Consider the following 20,204-nt stretch of genomic DNA (forward strand, 5'->3'; position numbering starts at 1 on the left):
TCTCTCTCTCTCTCTCTCTCTCTCTCTCTCTCTCTCTCTCTCTCTCTTTCTTTCTCCTTCTTCTTCTTCTTCTTCTTCATAACTAACATTTAAATAGCACCTACTATGTGCCAGACATGGTGCTAAGTGCTTTGATTCTCACAATGACCCTGGGAAGAATGTATTATTATTGTCACACCCATTTTACAGATGATGAAACTAAGGCAAACAGAAGTTGAATGAATTGCCCAGGGTCACATAACTAATATATTTCTCACTATCACTTCAGAGTCAAATTCTTGTCAGAATACCAGTTAGAGAAAAAATCAAAGTAAATATCAAATTAGGAGAAAGGATAAAAATGTAATTAAAGTTTCTGATTAAACATGCTATTGCCTATGAAGATGGAAAATGGTCAAAAGTCAAGGTGTTGACTGTATCCACATCTTTCTCAGAAACATTTAAATGATGTAAACCAGTGTTCAAAATGAGGAGAAGGCTGAAAGAGATAGAAGCCATCTCTATGAAATGATTTTCCATCTTCTTGCCCAATCAAAAGGCATGGCATTGGCTTTGAGTGCAAACTCCTTGGACAAAGCATTTCTTCTCTAGTTGCCCTTGGGTATGGTTTGTAGCAATGGTGAAAACTTTGCTCAAAAACATTCACTGAGCACATTCTTTGATTCATGTCCTTGGACAAAGAAGATCCCAAGATCATCTATCGAGGCCTAAAGGGACCTCAAAATCTATCTAGTCTAATAATTTTACTTTACCTATGAGGAAACTGAAGGTCATAGACATTAAGTGATTTGCCCAAGGTTACAAAGGTACTAAGTTCCAAAAGATGGATTTGAATCCAGGTTATTTGTCTCCAGAGCTAATTTCTTTTCATTGCACCATGATTCTTAATAATGGAACACTGAGCAATTAGCACCTACAGGACAGGTGAGGTGAGACACATTTTTGTAAGATCTTGGTATGAAGTTTAGTTAGGCCAGTTCATCCCAAGTGTATTTATAGATGAAACCAGAAAGACAACAAAGACATCTGAAATGGAGCAAAATAGATGAAATTTCTCATTGTAATCTAATATCATTGACAAGGGAGCAGTGGATAGGCCACTGGACCTAGAGTCAGGAAGACCTGAGTTCAAATTTAGGCTCATACACTTAGTAGCTGTATGCCCCTGCACAAGTCATTTAATCCTGTTTGCCTCAGTCTTTTCATTCATAAGATGAGCTAGAGAAGGAAATGGCAAACCACTCTAATATCTTTGTCAAGAAAACCCCAAAAGGAGTCACAAAGAGTTGGACAGAACCAAAAAAGACTAAACAATAACAAATCACTAACAACAGTAAAGATACCACATTCGAACTTGATTGCTTCAATAACCAATGTCTTATGTAAGGAAGCGACTATTCCATTTCAGATCAAAATATAGAATACTTTGCCCCAAGCTACTTCATACTAAAAAAAATCTTATGCTGGAGGTAAAACAATTTTAAAGACATTCAGGGAACTATTGCTAAATGAATGCTTGTTGAACAAAAGAATGGATTAACGAACCAAAGAAAGTGCTCAATGAATGTTTATGAGCAAAGTTTTCATCATTGCTACAAACCAACTTAAAGGTAGCTAGAGAAGAAATCAGGAATCAGTGATAAATGACGAACTCAGGGATATGAATGGCTGTTATTGGGCGGGGGGGTTGCGGAGGAAGGGTGCTAAACTTTTCAAAATCACTTAATTCATGTACTACCAAAAAATAGTAAAAGAGCCACATACAACTTAACAAAATAGTGTTTTGGCCGCAGAACAAAATAAAAATCATTTTGAAATTTCCATTTACTTTCTACATGTAGATGAATCAGGAATGATGTTTTAAAAATTCATAGACTCACAATTAACTATGATAAGGAAAAATTCATGCATCTCTGATTTAGTGACTTTTTTTTCTTTTGAACTCTTTGAACCTTCTGAACTCAGTCACACATATAGAAGTTTTTCCACTAATATCAAAACTGCTTTGTACAACTTTTGTTATAAAATAATCTACATTTATGCTTATATGACTAAGAATTTCTGATTTATATCTATGACTACATACACACATATATACACATCTTATTATATATATATATAGCTCAATAAATTAAGTTCTTTTCTTTTCCTTTTCTTTAGCTTATATATGAGTATGAATATTTTAGGTTTTTAAAATTTTTATTTTGATTATGGTTGACTTTTCTTTGCTACAAGACATAAATGCCATCTGATAGTTCATTTAAGCTCTGAGACAATACTAATGCTTAGCCACTAGGCTATGCTAAAGGATAGCACATTCAATGGAATTCACTCCTTTCTGTCTCAAACACAGAAGCAAACAAGCATACACCAGACCAAGCTATAAAATGTTATGGAACAGGTTCATTTAATCAGCTCCATCAGTAGGTAAAGGATCACAGCACATACTGTGACTCCTTTACAATTACTTTTTTCATATATAAGTTAGATAAGGCAATTGGTTTAGGCAGGCTATATTTATCACTACATTTATTTAATCAGAGGAAACATCTATATTTGCTTACAAATTTTAATTTTCTAATATCAAATAAACTATTCAATAAATATTTGTACTGAGTGCCTATAGGATACTTTTAAAAAATAATCACTTATTTGTCCCCCTCATTGTATGTATTTTTGCACTGGCTATTCCTGCTTCTCCCTCCCAACTCACAATGTTCTGCCTCCTTACCCCAGTTTCCCTAGCTTCCTTCAAAACTCACTTCAAATTCCACCTTCTTCAGAAGGCCTTTCCTAGTCTCCCCAACTGTTAGTGATTTCTCCTCTGAGATTACCTTCTATGTACTCTTTATGTTATATGGAGTATAGGTATATTATATCTTATATATACAAAGATTCTCACGGACAGTCTCTCCTATCAGAATTTACATTCCTTGAGGGCAAAAGTCGGGCTTTTTGTTTTGTTTTGATTGCTGGTTGTTCTTGTTGGCCTGCTTGTTTTGTTTTGTTGGCCTCTCTTTGTGTCCTCAGCAGTCTGCAAAGTGCAGGCACAGAGTGAGTGCTTAACAAATGCTTATTGATAGACATGCTTTACATCAAATTAGTTTCACTTTTTTGCTTTAAAGGAGTTTAAGAAATTGAAAGCAACATTTGACAACTGAACTTTGCCTTTTATTATTGAAGTGACACTTTCTCCACTAAGCTAAATTAATAACAGTGTTCAACACCGCTCTGCAGCCCTTCATATTTTAATGTGCTCTGCTTTCATTTATAATTGCTCTTCACAACTCTCAGAAGCATGCTATGTTTATCTTCATTGCTATTGAGTGTATTAAGTACATCCTGTTACTAAGAAAAATAGCAGAATAACTAAACGTGTGTGTGTGTGTATGTCCGTTCCATCAGGAAACTTACAGTCTAATGTGAGTTACTAATTTGTAAATGAGGGTAAGAACATCTATAAATGCTGCCTCAAGGATTTCTGGGAATCACATGAAACAACGTAGATAAGTTCTTAACAAATCTCAAAGTACTCTATAAATGCCAACTATTATTGTCATAGGGACAAATGCATAAGAGCATAAACAATGTATGAATAGTGATCAAATATTTTATACAAGGTAACATATGCTAAATGTCAAAGGAGTTACAAACCACAAAAGTTACAAAAAAATCAAGGAAGGAAGAGAAATCATTGTGGAATTGGGTTAGGAAGGGAGAAAGAAAAAAAAAAGTAGCCTAACATTACATAACATTCCAAAGACTAGTTCTTAATATGGGTTTGAACTAATGTTCTTAATTTGCATTCTGCTGTTTAACCCACTTAAAAACTCTGTAAGAAGGGTTTCCTATGTCTGAGATAAAAAATAATCTTTTTCCTTACAAGGCTTGTCTCTGTTTTCAATTATTCATAGTCATAAGTTAATTATTTATCACAGAATGAATTACTGACAGAACACAATTCGTACAGCCCAAAAGCAAAGTGCTATTAATCTACCATTCCTATTTACATTATTACACTTTGGTTTGTAATAACAGGATTTAAAAGAACAAAGTTACTTGCCTTTAATTCTTTTACTAAACTTAATTAAGCCCAGCAAAACCCATTTCTAAACACTTTTTTTTATTAAATGGATTCATTTATGAAGTGTTAAATCCTTATTGTTTTCCTCCCTTCCTCACTGCACTTCTACTTTATCCCACTTTATAGCTGATGTATTTCTTTCATAGCATGAAATGCATATAATATCTTTATCTGATATCCTAGTCATGATGGTGGGAATCTATTTTATCACCAAGATATCACTATAAGGTATCATGAGATTTAGAATTTTAAAGAACATTGGAAATAATCTAGCTCATTTTAAAGATGAGGAAACTGAGGGTCAGAGAGGTCAGATAACTTTCCTAAAACCATGGAAGGAATAAAGTTAGTATATCTGATATGTGATCCCAAGCCGTCCCTAATCCACTGATATTTCTATTACACTAGATTGCAAAAGAAATGATTCTTAATTTAGGTAAAGTGACTAACATGTTAATATTGGTTCAACTATCTAGGAATTAGAAGAATGACATTTTCAATGAGATACTTTCATCCTTGGAAGTCTCTTCTTTAAGCTTTAATGATATTTTTGAGACATTATTTTTGACTGATGGATAGAACTCTTTCAGGAAATTTGAGGATTATTTTAATTACTAAAAATTCTTAAAAACATAATCTTTAAAATGTTCTCCTTTTATATTGCTTCACAATTATCTGTAGTTAATGGACACAACAAAACAAAACAAACCGTTCTTATCCTACATTGCTAAGTTTCAAGGGATTCATTTCACTAATATTCAGAGTATAGTACAGTCACAAAACATTGCAATGAAAAAAAGAAAAAAAAATCTGGACTGAGAATCAGGAGGAGACCTTGGTTATGATATTTATAACTGCATCACTGAATAATCCATGAGATTTTCACAATCACTTAACCTAAACAGAACTTTAGGCCATCAGCATATTGAAATAGACATTTAATGCTTAACAATCTGGTACTGGAACAAGGACTCCTGAGTGTTACTGTCATCATCACCACCACTACAAGATCAATAATAACTTTCCCATTTAGACAAAACTTATAGCAACCAATTTCAATGAATAGGAAGCCAATTCTAGTATATAGGAAGTCAAGGCTCAAGGAATTTTATTGCCCAGGGTCATGCAGCCAGCAAGCATCAGATTGGTATTTTATGACTCCAGGGCCATTGCTCCTTGCACTATTGCATTCTGCCTAGACAAACTTGGGCAAGGACCCCTTTACAAGGGCAGATACTGCAGTTAGTATTAATAGATCACAAAGCATTGTGGCTTGGGTGTAGAGTCAGTTGAAGGCTTCTAGTATTGCCACCATTCTAACCTTACCATTTAGTCTTTATCCAATGATTGGCAGTCTCAACTTGTTCATATATTATACTATATCACTCCTTTCTTTCATCGCTGAATTCCTAGAAAAGGTCATCCATTTCCTCTTCTCTTACTTTTAACCTTCAAATCTGTCGTCAGACATTGTCACTTAACTAGGGACTGCTATCTAAAAAGGTATTAAGCATTTCCTAATTGCCTAATCTGTTGACCTTTTCTCAGTCTTCATCCTTCCTGATCTCTCAGGATCCAGCCCTCCAGGATAATAATCTCTTCAGGAGTTCTTGTGTGGGCTTGCTCCTTCTCAGTCTCTTTTGCTATAGCAGACCTGCTAACTAAACGGCAAACCTCCATTCTGGGCTCTCCTCTAAATTTTTCACTTCAACAGCTCTCATCAGTTTAATTACCATCTCTATGAAGATGACTCCAAGACATATAACGTAGTACCTGGTTTTCCCATTCCCCAACCTCAGCTCTCCCTCAGGGAAGTGAGCAGCCTGCTGGGTTTAGCTCTACCCTTCCCCAGTCAGCTCACCTTCATGGAGGTGGGTGGGCTTCCAGGCCAGGGAGACTTGGCCTTGGCAGGAATTTTAAGGTGTGTACTGAACAATCACTGATTGTGGCCTCTGCAAGTTTCTGTTTACGTGGCACTGGTCATGTGGCATCCCTTTAAAAGCTGACCTGAGATCTCTGATGGGATGGTACTTCGTCAGTCTGCCATGTGGCCTGATATAGAAGCTCTCTAGTGAAAGAACCTACTACTTCTTGAGGCAACTCAATCCACTTTTGGATAGCTCTAAATACCTAGGAAATTTTTTCTTAAATCAATTACAGATTCACCACTTTGCAACTTTCACCCACCACTCATAGTAGTCCTACCCTAAAGGGCCAAGCAGAATAACCCATGTGACAGCTTTTAGAATAGCTAAAAATGTCCTCAAGTCTTCTAGAAAGTCTTTTATATACTAAACATTCTCACTTCCTTCAACCAGGTCCCATACATCACAACCACAAGGATTTCTCACTTTCCAGTTGACATTCTCTCAGAATGGTCTCTAGCTTATCAATGTATATCCCATAAAGTGGCACTGAGAACTAAATACAAAACCCTAGATCTGTCCTTGGTAGAACAAATAGATGTATAAACATATATGTACACACGTATAGCAAGAATAATGAAAAAAATCATAAATTTATATTAAGTATTTGAATCAAATTAGAGTATATAAATGCTACTGTGCTATAAGAAATGATGAGCTCAATGATCCTGAAAAACATGGATAGACTTGCAAGAAAGAACAAAGAGCAAAATGAGCATAACCAAGAGGACATTGTATACATTAATAGCAATATTATTTTAAGAACAATTTTGAGAGAATAAGTCATTTTGACTATTATGAATACCCAAATTAACTATAAAGCTATCTGCATCCAGAGAAAGAACTGATAAATAGAAGTATGTACAGAATGATTTTACCTATATATACATATTGGTAGCCATCTCTCTCATAAGCTTGTGACATGGCATGTCATGTGTAAGGAATAAAAAGGTCACTGGCTAGATTACAGAAGACAGAAAGGGGAGTAATGTCCAATGAGGTTTGAAAGATACGTTGCAATTAGGTTATGTAAAGCTTTAAAAGTTAAAGAGAGGATTTTATATTGTATTCTGAAGGCAGTATGAAGCCACTGGAGTTGAATAAGTAGTATAATTACATGGTCAGATCTGTACTAATGGAAAATTACTCCAGTAGCACCATGTAGGATGGCCTACAGTATGGCAGGGAGATCATGTAGGGAGCTCATACTAATCCAGGCAAGAGGTCAAGAAAACCTCAACTAATGTGGTAGCTGCATGAGGTTTGAGAAATGTCATATATGTAGAAATGACAGGATTTGGCAATTTACTGTATATATTGGATGAGAGTGAGGAGTTGAGGATGATGCAAACGTTATAGATTTCAGAGACTAGAAGGATGATACTGCCTTCCACAGAAGCTTGGAACATAAACTAATCAGTAGTTTGTTCTGTGAAGATAAACAAGAAAAGATTAAATGATGTTCATTCAACATATTTAGTTTAGGAACATATGAACATCTTTAATCATCTTGGGATAACTTTCAAAGAACTATTAAAAAGTCTCTTTGGAGAAACTGAAATTAAATTTTATTATCCAGAAGACAAATAGAGAAAATTTTAGAGAATATCTCACCTTTTTAACTGTGTCCCTTAACACGTATAACTGAGGTGTTATTGTCTTGGTAGAGCATTACTTAAAGTGCCAACTATGTAACTTTTATTAATTGATATGTGTTTCTATAAGCTTATTTTCGTGAATAATTTCTCATATCAATCTACTTGGTTTTGGAGTGTGGACAGAATTAAATTCTAGGAATCTTGAAGAAAAATATTTTACTCAGATATGAAGCTGAGGCCTCTGGAAAATCTACTCTTATCTAGATAAGAAACTGTCTATTGCATTTAAGTAAAAGGATGAAAGAATCTATGTATTTCACATGTGTAGGAGAGGACACCTTGGTAATCAGGCTTGTTCTGCCATACATTTCCATAATTAAACATAATTAACATTTAAAAATAAATTAAATAACTGTTCAAAACTAACCTCCTCATTAAAATACTGATGTTACCAACTCTCTCAAGTCAACACTCACCCACTATGCTTCATATGTGGTGGTTTATCCATTCTCACGGCCAATTTGATTTTCAGATCAGAATCCTGGCTATTTTTTGGAACCACCATTCTGTGCAATTCAGCTGTCTTTGAGCTGTTGGAAGTTGGATACAAAATAACCTGTAAGGAACAAAATGGAAAACTTTTCAGTGTATTACACAGAAATCCTACTTGCTGGCATCAAGATATTTCTTACATATTTTCCAGTTTTAAAAAGAGTCCTCCCTCTCATCAAAACAGTAGTAGATTATATAGGTAACAGGATGAGGTATACATTTTCAGAAAGAGTCAAGGTTTGGATTTGTTTTGCTTTGGCTTATCTGTTAGAAAGGGGATTTGGGGGATGGGGTGGGAAATGGTACAGAACTGGTTTGGGGAGGGTTTGGGGATGTAAAAAAAGCAGCAATAAAAAATTAAAAAAAAAGTCCTCAAGGCCCAAATGTACCTAATTGTACTATTTGATTTTCTCCTTTAACAGAAGAGGAGGATTCAGATGCATATTTGTTTTCTTACAAATGTTCATTTTTATATTATCACATGACATTTTCCTCTTATGTCACTAAAAGCACAAATAGACTCAGCTGAAATGACAGCAGAAAAATGCTCCTGTGCAATGAAATGGACACCTCAGATTTTGACACTGCACTCTGTACGGAATAAGATTTTAGAAATTGTGTTCTTTGAAGCTAAATATATTGCTCTATAAAAGGAAAACTAATCTTAGGCAGCACAAACCACACTCATTTTAACATTTTCATTATAAAATAGATGTACTAATGAAAATCAATTAGAGGTGGAAAAGACACGGTTAAAGTAGATTTTCTGCTTATATCATAGGTTTAATGAAGGACTGATTCTGAATAGATTTTTTTTTTAAATTAGGAATATGTAGTCATAGCTTGAATAAATTATTCTTAATCAATTTGTGAAAAAATAGAAAAAATTGTACTTCACATTTCAACATGATGGCAAAACAACTGGCCAGTATTTGACCTAAAAAGTTAGTCTGTTTTATTGGTGTTTCACTGATTAAAAACAACAGGTCCTTCCTGCACCCCTTCTCCCCTCCCCGCCCTTCCAACCAGCTGTATCATTTAGACATACACCAGATTTAGTGATGGCATCCTTTAGTCAGAGTCTCAACTCTTGGAATACTCTCTTTCTTCACAATGACCCTTTCTTCTTTCAGGACACAATTTAAATCACATCTTCTGTAAGTGGCTCCTTTTGGTCTGCTAGTCACTTTCCTCTGAGATTAACTTCCATTTACTCTGACTATACCAATTATTTACAAAGTTGTTTGCATTCTGTCTTCCCCTCTGGACTGTGAGATTCTTCAGGGTAGGGACTATGTATTTGTCTTTCTATCTTAGCACTGAGTGCAGTGTCAGGCACATGACAAATATTTAATAATTGTGTGATGCCAGTCTTTATTCAGGCTTTAATGGAAATATAAAATGGAATGCAGGCAAGGCTGTATAGAAGATGGGGGGGGGGGCGAGAGACTGGAGTCAGGAAGACCCAGATTTTAAATCCTTCCTCTGCTAAATATTGATGGCAGAGCCAATTAGTTGGCCCAGTGGTATTCTACTCAGATACTTCCCAGTTGTGTGCCTCTGGGCAGGTCATTTAAATGGTCAGCCTCAGTTTCCTCATACCTAAAACAGGGATGATAATAGAATCTACAGCACAGGGTTGTTGTGAGGATGATATGAGATAACCTATGTAAGAAAGTACTTTGTTAACCTTAAGACGCCATATGAATGCTAGTTTTCATTATTATTATTATTATTATTACTGTGTGATCATGGACAAGTCACTTTACTACTCAATTCCAAAGAGGGCTATATAAGAATCACAGAATCTCAGAGCTGGAAGAGACTTCAGAGGTCAACTAGACCAACCTCTAATCTACTAAATCTACCAATCTACTAAATGCACATCCCCAAAATGTGGTCATCTAGAATCTGCATGAAGTTTTTAAGTGAGGTGGGGCCCCCTACCTCCCAAAGTGGCCATTCTACTTTGGGACATCTCTAGCGGTTAGTTCTTCCTGACATGAATCTTAAATAGGCTTCTTTGCAATTTTTGCCCGTTGCTCCTGGTTCTACTCTCTATGCCCAAACTTTGAAGCTATGATTTTTAAATAGGAATGTCAACTCTTCTGTTTGTCCCTTGTTCTGTAAGAGCACATCAGGAATGTGATGTCTTGGTATTCAAGGGAATTGTATTTATGTAAGGCAGGGCTGTGCAAAGTCACCAGTCTCTCTTCTCCAGAATCATCTGGATCCAAGGGCAAGACACAGGTCAAATGATTTAAGATGGCTCCAGATGTAGTGCGAGACCTTGGCCTTTTTAAACTAAGGTTTTTCCCAGGTCTCTGTCTTACTGAATCAAGATCCATTCAGTGATTGACTAGGGAAGAAATGAGGCAAAGAATGGCCTCTTTTACCTACTCAAAAAAAAAAAAATCAATCTGGGAGTGGAAGATCGTCAAGGGTTTCTGGCCAGAACAGAAACAACTACTATTTACACTCACTCTGAGCAATCAAAACCCAAACAATGACCAACAGAGGTTTGAGCTAGGACTTATTATTGGCCAATCATTGTGGATCAGAGTGATTTGGGTTTAAGACATAATCAAGTAGCTCCATTTGAATCCAGTTGTATCTGGGGGTATAAGGAAGATCAGGCACTACTTATTGTGTAAGTAGGCAGGTTTTTGGCCAGGGCCAAAACCCTAGAAATACTTAATACTGAGCTGGTTTTCTCTTTTGGGTCCTATTTTCTTCTCTCCTGTAAACTCCATGGATTGGCTTGCCTGTTTCATTTGATACTACTCTGCTACCTAGGTCTCTTTCCACCCAAGTTTCAGGAAAGAAAGGACATATATTGCTACCTCTCCCTATCCTACTATCCCTTAAATATGTACACACTACTCTTTCAGTTTTCTAAGGAATTTTTACCATTAGTACATACAGGAAAAGCAAATAAAAAATGGCACAAAACTGCCAGAATTCTTTTATTTTTAAAGCAATCAGGGTTAAGTAACTTGCTCACAGTTACACGGCCAGTTATTTCTGGGTGTGGTGCTAAGTATCTGAGCCCAGATTTGATCCCCAGGTCATCCCGACACTGGAGCAGGTGCTCTTACTTGCTGAGCCACCTGGCCGCCCCCAGAATTCTTAAAACACTGAATAGTAATAGGTTAACAGGAAATCATGGGGAAGGAATAGAATTAGGTTTGATCTTTTTTTTTTTAATCTCTGGCACTTTTTCACCAACTCATCTTTCCTATTTTTTGCCTTAGGGATCAATCCTCCTAGAGGGATCAAAAGGACAATCAAAGAAGAACCTTACTGTGCAAAGACTGGCATGCATCAAGCTGGTTATAAAACACACTCATTCTTTGTTTCTATCCTTTGCCTCAATTCTATCAGGCTGTATGCTAAATGAAACTATTCAGGCACCTAACCCAAAGAAGATTGGGGTTGACAATGCTGCAAGAACTGATAGAATTCTCATTTTCTATAAGAACATGCATATGAATTTTCTTTACAGATGTAGGCAACTAAGTCATCTCTTCTGCCTCTGGGCTCAATTCTATTTCTGTACTATAGGGGCCTCAAAATTCTTCCATCCTTGTTTCCTGGCTCACTGGAAGAAGAAAACACTTCTCTATATGTCCTAATGTACTTCCCTTACACTTCATGCTTAACCTCTTTTACCCCCGCTGGGATGACTGTAGTCCGTCCAAATGTAAAATCTTTTCCAACAGTCATTTACCTCTTCTTCTTTCAAAGCCTATGTCATACCTCACTGAACCTTCCTGCTTCTATTCTGAGAGTGATAGAGCAGAGCTAACACACATGTTGAGTTCAATGGATCATCATCATTACTGTTGACATTTAGAAGTGTTTTAAATAGTATCTTATTTGATCTTTACAACAACCTTTTGGGGTAGAGGACAGTGAACATGGGATCATAGATTTCAAGTTAGAAGGGACGTGGGAAGCCATCTAGTTCAGTATCTTCATTTTATAAATAAGCAATATGAGATTTAAAGAGACTAGAGAATTTAGCTATGGTCACACAGTTATTGGGATGTGACCCAGGTTCTCTTGACTCCAAGTTCAGAATTCCTTCTAATACACTTGCCAATGGTCACATAAATGTTTGAAGTGGGATTTGAAAAAAAAGATCTTTCCTAACGTCAAGTCCAAAGCCCTATCTATATGTCAAACTGCTTTTCCTCACTCACTTTACTAGCTCCACCATATTCCCCAAGTTCTCTTTGAAGATTCAACCCTCAGTAGCACCTAGGCAACAAATTCTTAGAATCCTAACACCACAGTTTTATAAGAAAAAAACACATTGAACATGCAATGATAAAGTTAGATTAGATGACCTATAAGAACCCTTCCACCATTCTTAATCTATACTCTTTGATCCTAAACAATTTCTACCAACAAAAACAAAAGGCTAGTCTCTCACAGGAGTCTTCCTTTTTCTCTATTATCATTAGCATTCTGAGGTACCTGACAGTTCAGAAATTGGGAAGTATAGAAGCTGGGATGAAATTCCAGCATAAATCATAAAAAATGGGAAAGAACCCACATGCACAAAAGTATTTATAGTACTTCTTTTTGTAGTGGCAAAGAGTTGGAAATTGAGGGTATGCCTATCATCTGGGGAATGGCTGAACAAATTGCGGTATATGAATGTAATGGAATACTACTGTGCTATAAGAAATGATGCGCAGGCAGACTTCAGAAAAACCTGGAAAGATTTGAATGAACTGATGCTGAATGAAGTGAGCAGAACCAGGAAAACAGTGTACACAGTAATAGCAACACTGTCCTATGACTAATTTTGATAGACTTATCTCTTCTTAGCAATGCAAGGATCCAAGACAACTCTAAAGGTCTCATGATGGAAAATGCTGTCCACATTCAGAAAAAGAACTATGGAGTCTGAATGCAGATTGAAGCATATTATTTACTCTCTCCCTCTCTTTTTGCTTGTTTCTTCTTTCTTGTGGTTTCTCCCATTGGTTCTAATTCTTCTTTCCAACATGACTAAGGTGAAAATAGGTTCAATATGAATGTATACGTAGAACCTATATCAAATTAAAGACTGTCTTGGGGTGTGAGAAGGGGAGAGATGGGGAGAAAATTTAGAACTCAAAATCTTATGGAAGTGAATGTTGAAAACTAAAAAGAAGCAAATTAATTTTAAAAAAGAAGAACTTCCAGTCTATGTGTTGTTGAAGAAATTGAAACAGTGATACTAGGAAACTAGAGGGCAACTAGGTAAAGGGAGGCAAAATCATCCTCCTTCGAAGTTCTACTCTAACCCTAAGCAGTATACATGATCCCTTTCTTTGCAGTCTGGTCATGTGAGGGCCTGGGCAAAACTACTATTAATTTGCCAAGATTAAGATTAGGGATACACTGGAATTTATTTGGTAAATGTGCAAATAAGTCAGAAGAAAAAGAGTTGGAATTAGGGAAAATCCAGAAACAATCTTTCACAGTTATCTCCCTGGCTTAAAAGGTCAAAAATAGGAACTACCCATATCAAGTCTTTTAGCTCTCCTTCAACAGCATTTGACAGAGATAAGAGAGACTTCAAGGAAGGATTGTGATGGCAGCCAATTATATTTCAAAAGAATGGATTTCTTCCCCTTGTTGAAAGTAGTGTGTTCAGTGTTTATCCTTCTAACAATTAAAATACTCTAAGACTCTCAAGATTTATCAAGGATCCTTATATAGTCAATCCTATTTTATTTGACTTTAATTATACCCACACACAATAATTACATTCCTGTTTTGGTCCTTTTCTTACAAAGAAAGTAATTACTTCTCCTAATCTTCATATACATATTATTACTCTTTCTGGACAATACGAAAAAATATACGGCTATTTTCATTCTCTGTATTTTAAATATCAGTTAACATGGTACTCAAATAAATTTATTTGTGAATGCATTTCTTATCCTTAAAACCAATGTTATCTTCTTCATAAATACAGTAGACACCACTTGTCATCTTCACTAAATTGTAAATCAACATATTGGGCTGTTTTTTTCCCCAATTTTGCTAAAATTCTTAACCCTAGGAGATGAAATAATACTCTTAAAGAATAATGATTACAACACAAACATGTGTATATATGTATGTTAGTATGTATATGTATATGCATATATGAATTTCCTTTTTGATATATAAGACCAGCTGCCAGCCAGGTGGTGCAGTGGATATAAGTGCTGGACCTGGAGTCAAGCAGATTCCTCTTTCTGAGTTCAAATCTGGTCTCAGACACTTACTGACTGTTATCCTGGGTGTCGTTTTAACCCTGTTTGCTTCAGTTTCCTCATCTGTGAAATGAGCTAGAAAAGGTAACAGCACACCACATGGTGTCTTTGCCAAGAAAACTCCAAATGGGGTCATGAAGGGTCAGATGTGACTGAAAAATGACTGAACAACATTTTTTTTTTATCACAGAAAACCTCAAATACCATTCATTAAGTTACAGAGGGATTGTGATCTGCTTTGGTGTAGGGAATACTCAAGGAAATGCTGGATCCTTAAAGTACTGAAATATGAAACAAAGCAAAACAGATTGATTATTTTCTCCAATAACATAATGCCTTTATAGAGACTACTTTATTTTCTTTACATTACAGCTCTGACTTTTTGGTCTCTTTCTACTAGTATATTAAAGTAATAGATTTTTCACATAGCAAAAGCTTCCATGAAGCCTTGCACACAATAACAGCTCTCTGTATATTTGTTTGTAAGGATATAAGTATACATTCATATACACATATACAGAATACATACATATTATATTTAGAGATCAAGTTACTTGCTCATGGTCACATGATAATCACTATGTGTCAGAGGAATGATTTGAACCCAGACCTTCCTGACTTTGAAGTCAGTATATCCACTATACCACACAACTTCTCACTCAAATATTTGACTGATAACAGCATATAAATTATTTTCAAAGAATAAACACTTATTGGGACAACTGAGCTTCATACTTCAGGCACAATTATGGAGAAACAAGTCTTTAAATGTAGCATTTTACTTTTCTTCTACTTTTTGCCATTGGCTCCTTTAATTTTGTTTTTTCTTGAAATAAGTTCTATAAGAGCTGGCAGGCAGACTAACATTAGCATGAATATTTCTGCTGCTCTTCACTCTGAGAAGCAGGATGTACATTTGGAATGGATTTATCTGAACGCCCCCACAAGCCTGAGTCTGGTCCTAGGTTTTTCTTTACTAAAAGTATTCCACATCCTTTAAATAGGCAACAGGCTTAGCATTTTTAATGGGTCTAACAGGGAAATTCTGTCATTTTTTAGAATTTTATTACAGCAGCAAGTAGAGGTGAATACTGCAGTAACTCTGAAATTATAAGGCAAATTTTCAAAAGAATGGGGACAATTCAAATGTATGTTGAAGTTACAAACCATGAAAAATAACTATACTAAAGTTCTATAGCTTTATACCTTCCATTTAAAGGCACTGCAAAGCAAGTGGTTTCTGGTAGAGAATTCCATGGGGCCAAAAAGTTTAGTCAGAGCTATCAAAAGGATGAGAAGGAATAATACGGTGCCAAGTATGCCCCATCTTTGACAACACTTCATTTAACTCTGAATAATGTCCTAACATCGAGGGGTTCTGGGGACAGTTAAATTCAAAGAGGCAATTTTTTATTGAAACTACTTGGGTTCCTTCTCCCCTCCTACTCCCTTCAAAAAAATCTAGTGAAACAGTTCTAAGTCCAGAACAATTTTAAAAAAATGTAGTTTGAGTTAAAAACACACTTGCTATTTGTAAAAAAGTAAATGAAGCAAATTGGAAATGCTCCTTATATTCTAAAAGGAAATTGGTATAAATTTTAGAGGCTGTTTGCTACTATTCTGGGATCATAGAGTCTGTCTAGAATTGGAAGAGCCCTCAGAGGTCAGCTAATCCAATCTCTAATTTTTTAGATGAAGAAACAGAGGTGCATGGAGGTTAAGAGACTTTCCCAAGGTCAAAATAATAGTTTGCATCAGAGGCCAATGATTATATTATATCCAATCAGATTTGGTTTGTTTTGTTTAAAGAGGAAAAGTAGCAGCTTTGTTGTGGGTGGTGGCATCCAAAGCAATTTTATCAGTTTAGAGAAATTGTGGAAATAATTTGATAAACATAAATAACAAAAATATCAAATCCCATGAAGTTACATAGATCAGCTATTCTATAACTTACAGGATGATAGTTAATTGAGGAACTGATGTGCTTCTTATATCTAGAACTTATTTAGCTAATTAACATAGTTAATTAACTGACTTGCTCACTGCCATAAAGCTAGCATGTGGTGGAAGCAGGATACAAATCCAGTTGTTCCTGACTCCAGGGCCAGTCCTACACTCATTAAGTCAAACTTCCCTCCCTCAACAAAGAAAGATCACTCATAATTTCTATTAAAACACTTCCTCTAAAAGCTTCGTTTTATGGTCCAATATAACAATAATTTCCAGGCTCTTGTGAAGTAACTTATAACCTTGACCTTTTTGTCTAAAGACAACAGTTATAGAAGACAACTAGGAGTTAAAGAGATTATATCGCAAATTTATCACATTAACAAGAAAACTAGGATTATGAGTACAAATAAACCTATTACAACAGTTAGTAAAGTATTATTAGATTAGAAAAATCAACTTTTAATGAGTAGAACCACTGGCAATATATTGCTTAGTTAGGGACATCTTTTAAATTTTTATTAAATTTCTTGTGTATAGTTGGACATTTTTAAGGTAGTGGGATAACTAGGTATAATGTAATGGATCTGTGGGTGGTCTCATCAATGTGACTATCTCCTACAACAGCACAGATTACAACTCATCCAGCTTTTATTGTGCTGATTATTGTCCATATTTTCCTTTAGATGTTAAACAGGAAGGATATTTTACCAAAGTGCTGGAGATCTCCATCTAGATCACTGTTCAATTTCAGTATGTGTACAAAATACTTGTAATCAGTGGTATGATGTTAAATGTTTAACAATCAACTATGAAAAAGGAAAGTGTATGTATGTATATAGAGAGACAGACATATGTAAGTTTATTACAATTTTATTGATATAAAACATGGGTTATACACAATTTACAAATAGAAAAATATGCAATATTCTTATATATAGTCAACTCATTCTCACAGAATAGTTTTGTTGATTTTTTAAAATTCTTGTACCCTTTTGGTGCAAGTGGAGTTGTATCCCAATCCACTAACTCCTTTCCTAATAAGTTTACTGACATTAAATCTGACATATGATCTACTATTAAACTATTTCTCACTATTCTACAAATTAAATTCCTTAGTCTAAAATATCTTTTAATTTCAGCACTAGAGATTACAAGTGCTATCTCATTAGCTTTTCGTATAGTTGCAAGGAATGGAACACTGATTCTGTCATTATCTACCAAATCTCAAATATTTTTCAAATTGATTTAATGTTTTAACATTTTAGTTAGATTTACATTTTCCCCACCAGCTATTCATGGTGAAGTTAGTTCTTCATAAGACCAAACAGAATTTTAATACATCAAAATAATTAAAAAGCTTCCATTGTTGTTTCTGTGCAATAAGACATAAGTTCATGCATTGAATTATGCTTTCTAGCAACATTCCTAAGAAGAGCATTAAATTTATTATTTTTCCTAAATGTAATGTCTTTAAACTTATCTGACTTAATCAAGTCATCAGCTTGAGATTTATGTTTTCCATTACTAATCTCTAAATTTTCCAAAGTTCTTTTGGTGTGTTTGATTAATTTTTTTCACTTTCTGAATGTTAATTGATCTTTACTGCAATGCAGCTGAAAGTAATGAAACTTTTTCTAGAATATTAATCAATAAAGCAAGGTCTTACAAAAATAATACTAGCTAATATCTTTGCTTAATCAGTATATGAAAAAGAGTAATAAAAATGCATATATAATACAAGATCTGTGTACCATACAGCAGTAGTTTATAAACTACATGTTACCCATCTCTGCTTCACTATTAAACTAATTATAATAATTTTAATTTAAAAAATAATTTTAATTTCAAGTTCTTTAGCTACAGTTTCTAGCTTAATTTCTATCTTGTCTTTTTGTTTTTTTCTTGTAATTTGTTATTGATTTTGTCTTTGAACTGCCTATCTTATTACATGCAGATTGTTAAAAATTACACCCATGTCTGTAACAAATTATTCCCCGTTAAATATAATCTTGGGGGTGAGGTGTATCTGTGATATTCTTATATCTAGAACTACTGAATTTTCTTCTTGAAGAAAATATTAATTACACCTGAGTTATGTTCTATAAAATCTATAAGGTCATTTCCATTTCTTACACCTCAACTCTTTTTTTTAAACATTTTTTGTCATCCTCTCCTATTCCTGTCCATCTTTGCCTTGATCTCATCCTGCCTCACTTAAATACAATCCACTTGCAAGTCAAGAGAGTTCACCTTCCTGATGTCATTATGGGTCCTCTTCTAGAACAAAGGGCAAACAACTACAACAATATGAAATTATATATGGTTTTAATTTGAAGCATTTTTACTGAATTCTTCTTATCTTTCTGGTAAATCCAGAATAAACAAAGGGCCCATTTGCTGAAAGACTGCATCTGCAGAATGTTACTAGAGGAAGGTATTAAGATTGAGGGTAGTCTGTACAGATTGAGTCCCTGACTTCTGTGATTATTTAACATGTTACCTAACTTTAAAGCTTCCACTGAGCCCCTGCATTCATCTCTGGCTCCCTATCAAATGGCCATAGTGGCTATTTTAAATCTCCTCTAACCTCAAATCCTATACTCCAATCCCACCTCTCCATTCAGATAACCTAACTTCCTATCTTCACTAAGAAGATACAGATGATCAGTTTTTAGTGTTTTCATCCTTCTAGTCTTCCATCTGTCTGTCCATCTCCTCCTCAGCTCTATTATGGATGAAGTGACACTTTTGCTTGTCAAGGTCAACTCATTTCTTGTGATTTTGATACTGTCCATCCTCCTAAAAGCATGCTCATTTACCACTATTAAAAACATTCTCCACTAGACTTTGTTATACGCAGTTGATCAAACTCTTAATTTTCCATTTCATTTCTAATCTTCCAAAAAAAGAAACATGCATTAGTTGCTTTCATTTCTTCACCAATTATTTCTAGATCCCTTGTAAACTAGTGTAGAATCCTACCACTCTGAAATTGTTTTCCCTAATATTACCAATGTTACCTTTTCATTTTCCAAATCTAATGTTTTTCCCCCCCTCAGGTCTCATCCTTATTGACCATTCTAAAGTTTGGCTTTTTTTTTGAGGGGGGAAGGCAGGGCAATTGGGGTTAAGTGACTTGCCCAAGGTCACACAGCTAGTAAGTGTCACATGTCTGAGGCCACATTTGAACCCAGGTCCTCCTGACTCCAGGGCAAAAAAATCTATTAACAGCGCCACCTAGCCACTCCTCATTCTATAGTTTTTGACATTACTGACAGTTCCTTCTTCCTGGATACTCTTTCCCGGTTCTGTTCACTTTATGGCCTCATGATGGTCTTTACTGGTTTGTCATCTTCCCTCTGTCTAAAAACTGATGTTCCGAAAGTGTAGATCTTCTTTGTCTTGGGCATTTTTCTCTTCTGAGTGTACTTCAATAATCCATGTACAATGTCATGTACCATCCAAAAGTCTAACTCTTAACTGAAAAGATTTTTTAATATTCAATGCTCCACCATTAGCCCAAATTTTGCCAATATATCAACTATTAATACTTTTGCTCAATATATTAGGCTTGTTACTGTCAAATAAAGTGTAACCATTTAATCTTCACAATAACACACTGAGGTAGGTACTATGAGAATTATTATTGCCACTAGAATAGTGAGGAAACTGAGACTCATAGAGAATACCTATGTCTATGCAAGAAGCTGAGTGTTAGAGGAAGGTTTCAAACACAATTCTCACCTGACTCCAAGTCTGGAGCTTTTTGCATCAAATCATGCTACCTTTCTGTCTCTCTGGGGATCAAAGGAGAGAAAACAAAACTTTGGAAATC

The 20,204-nt window shown here is 35.2% G+C and overlaps 1 protein-coding gene across 3 annotated transcripts in view; it reads right to left on the reverse strand.

Annotated features, from left to right (window-relative positions):
- CADPS2 (calcium dependent secretion activator 2) overlaps window positions 1-20,204 on the reverse strand; it is a 729,035-nt gene that overhangs the window by 297,594 nt on the left and 411,237 nt on the right. For all 3 annotated transcript variants that reach the window (XM_069087109.1, XM_069087108.1, XM_069087107.1), the window contains exon 8: window positions 8,084-8,223. In XM_069087109.1, the coding sequence (XP_068943210.1) occupies window positions 8,084-8,223 (140 nt within the window). The remainder of the gene's footprint in view (window positions 1-8,083; window positions 8,224-20,204) is intronic.

The sequence above is a fragment of the Petaurus breviceps genome, unplaced genomic scaffold (genome assembly GCF_028583685.1).
Source record: "Petaurus breviceps papuanus isolate PSGF00001 unplaced genomic scaffold, PetGlider_PUasm1.0 181, whole genome shotgun sequence".
Classification (NCBI taxonomy): Eukaryota; Metazoa; Chordata; class Mammalia; order Diprotodontia; family Petauridae; genus Petaurus; species Petaurus breviceps.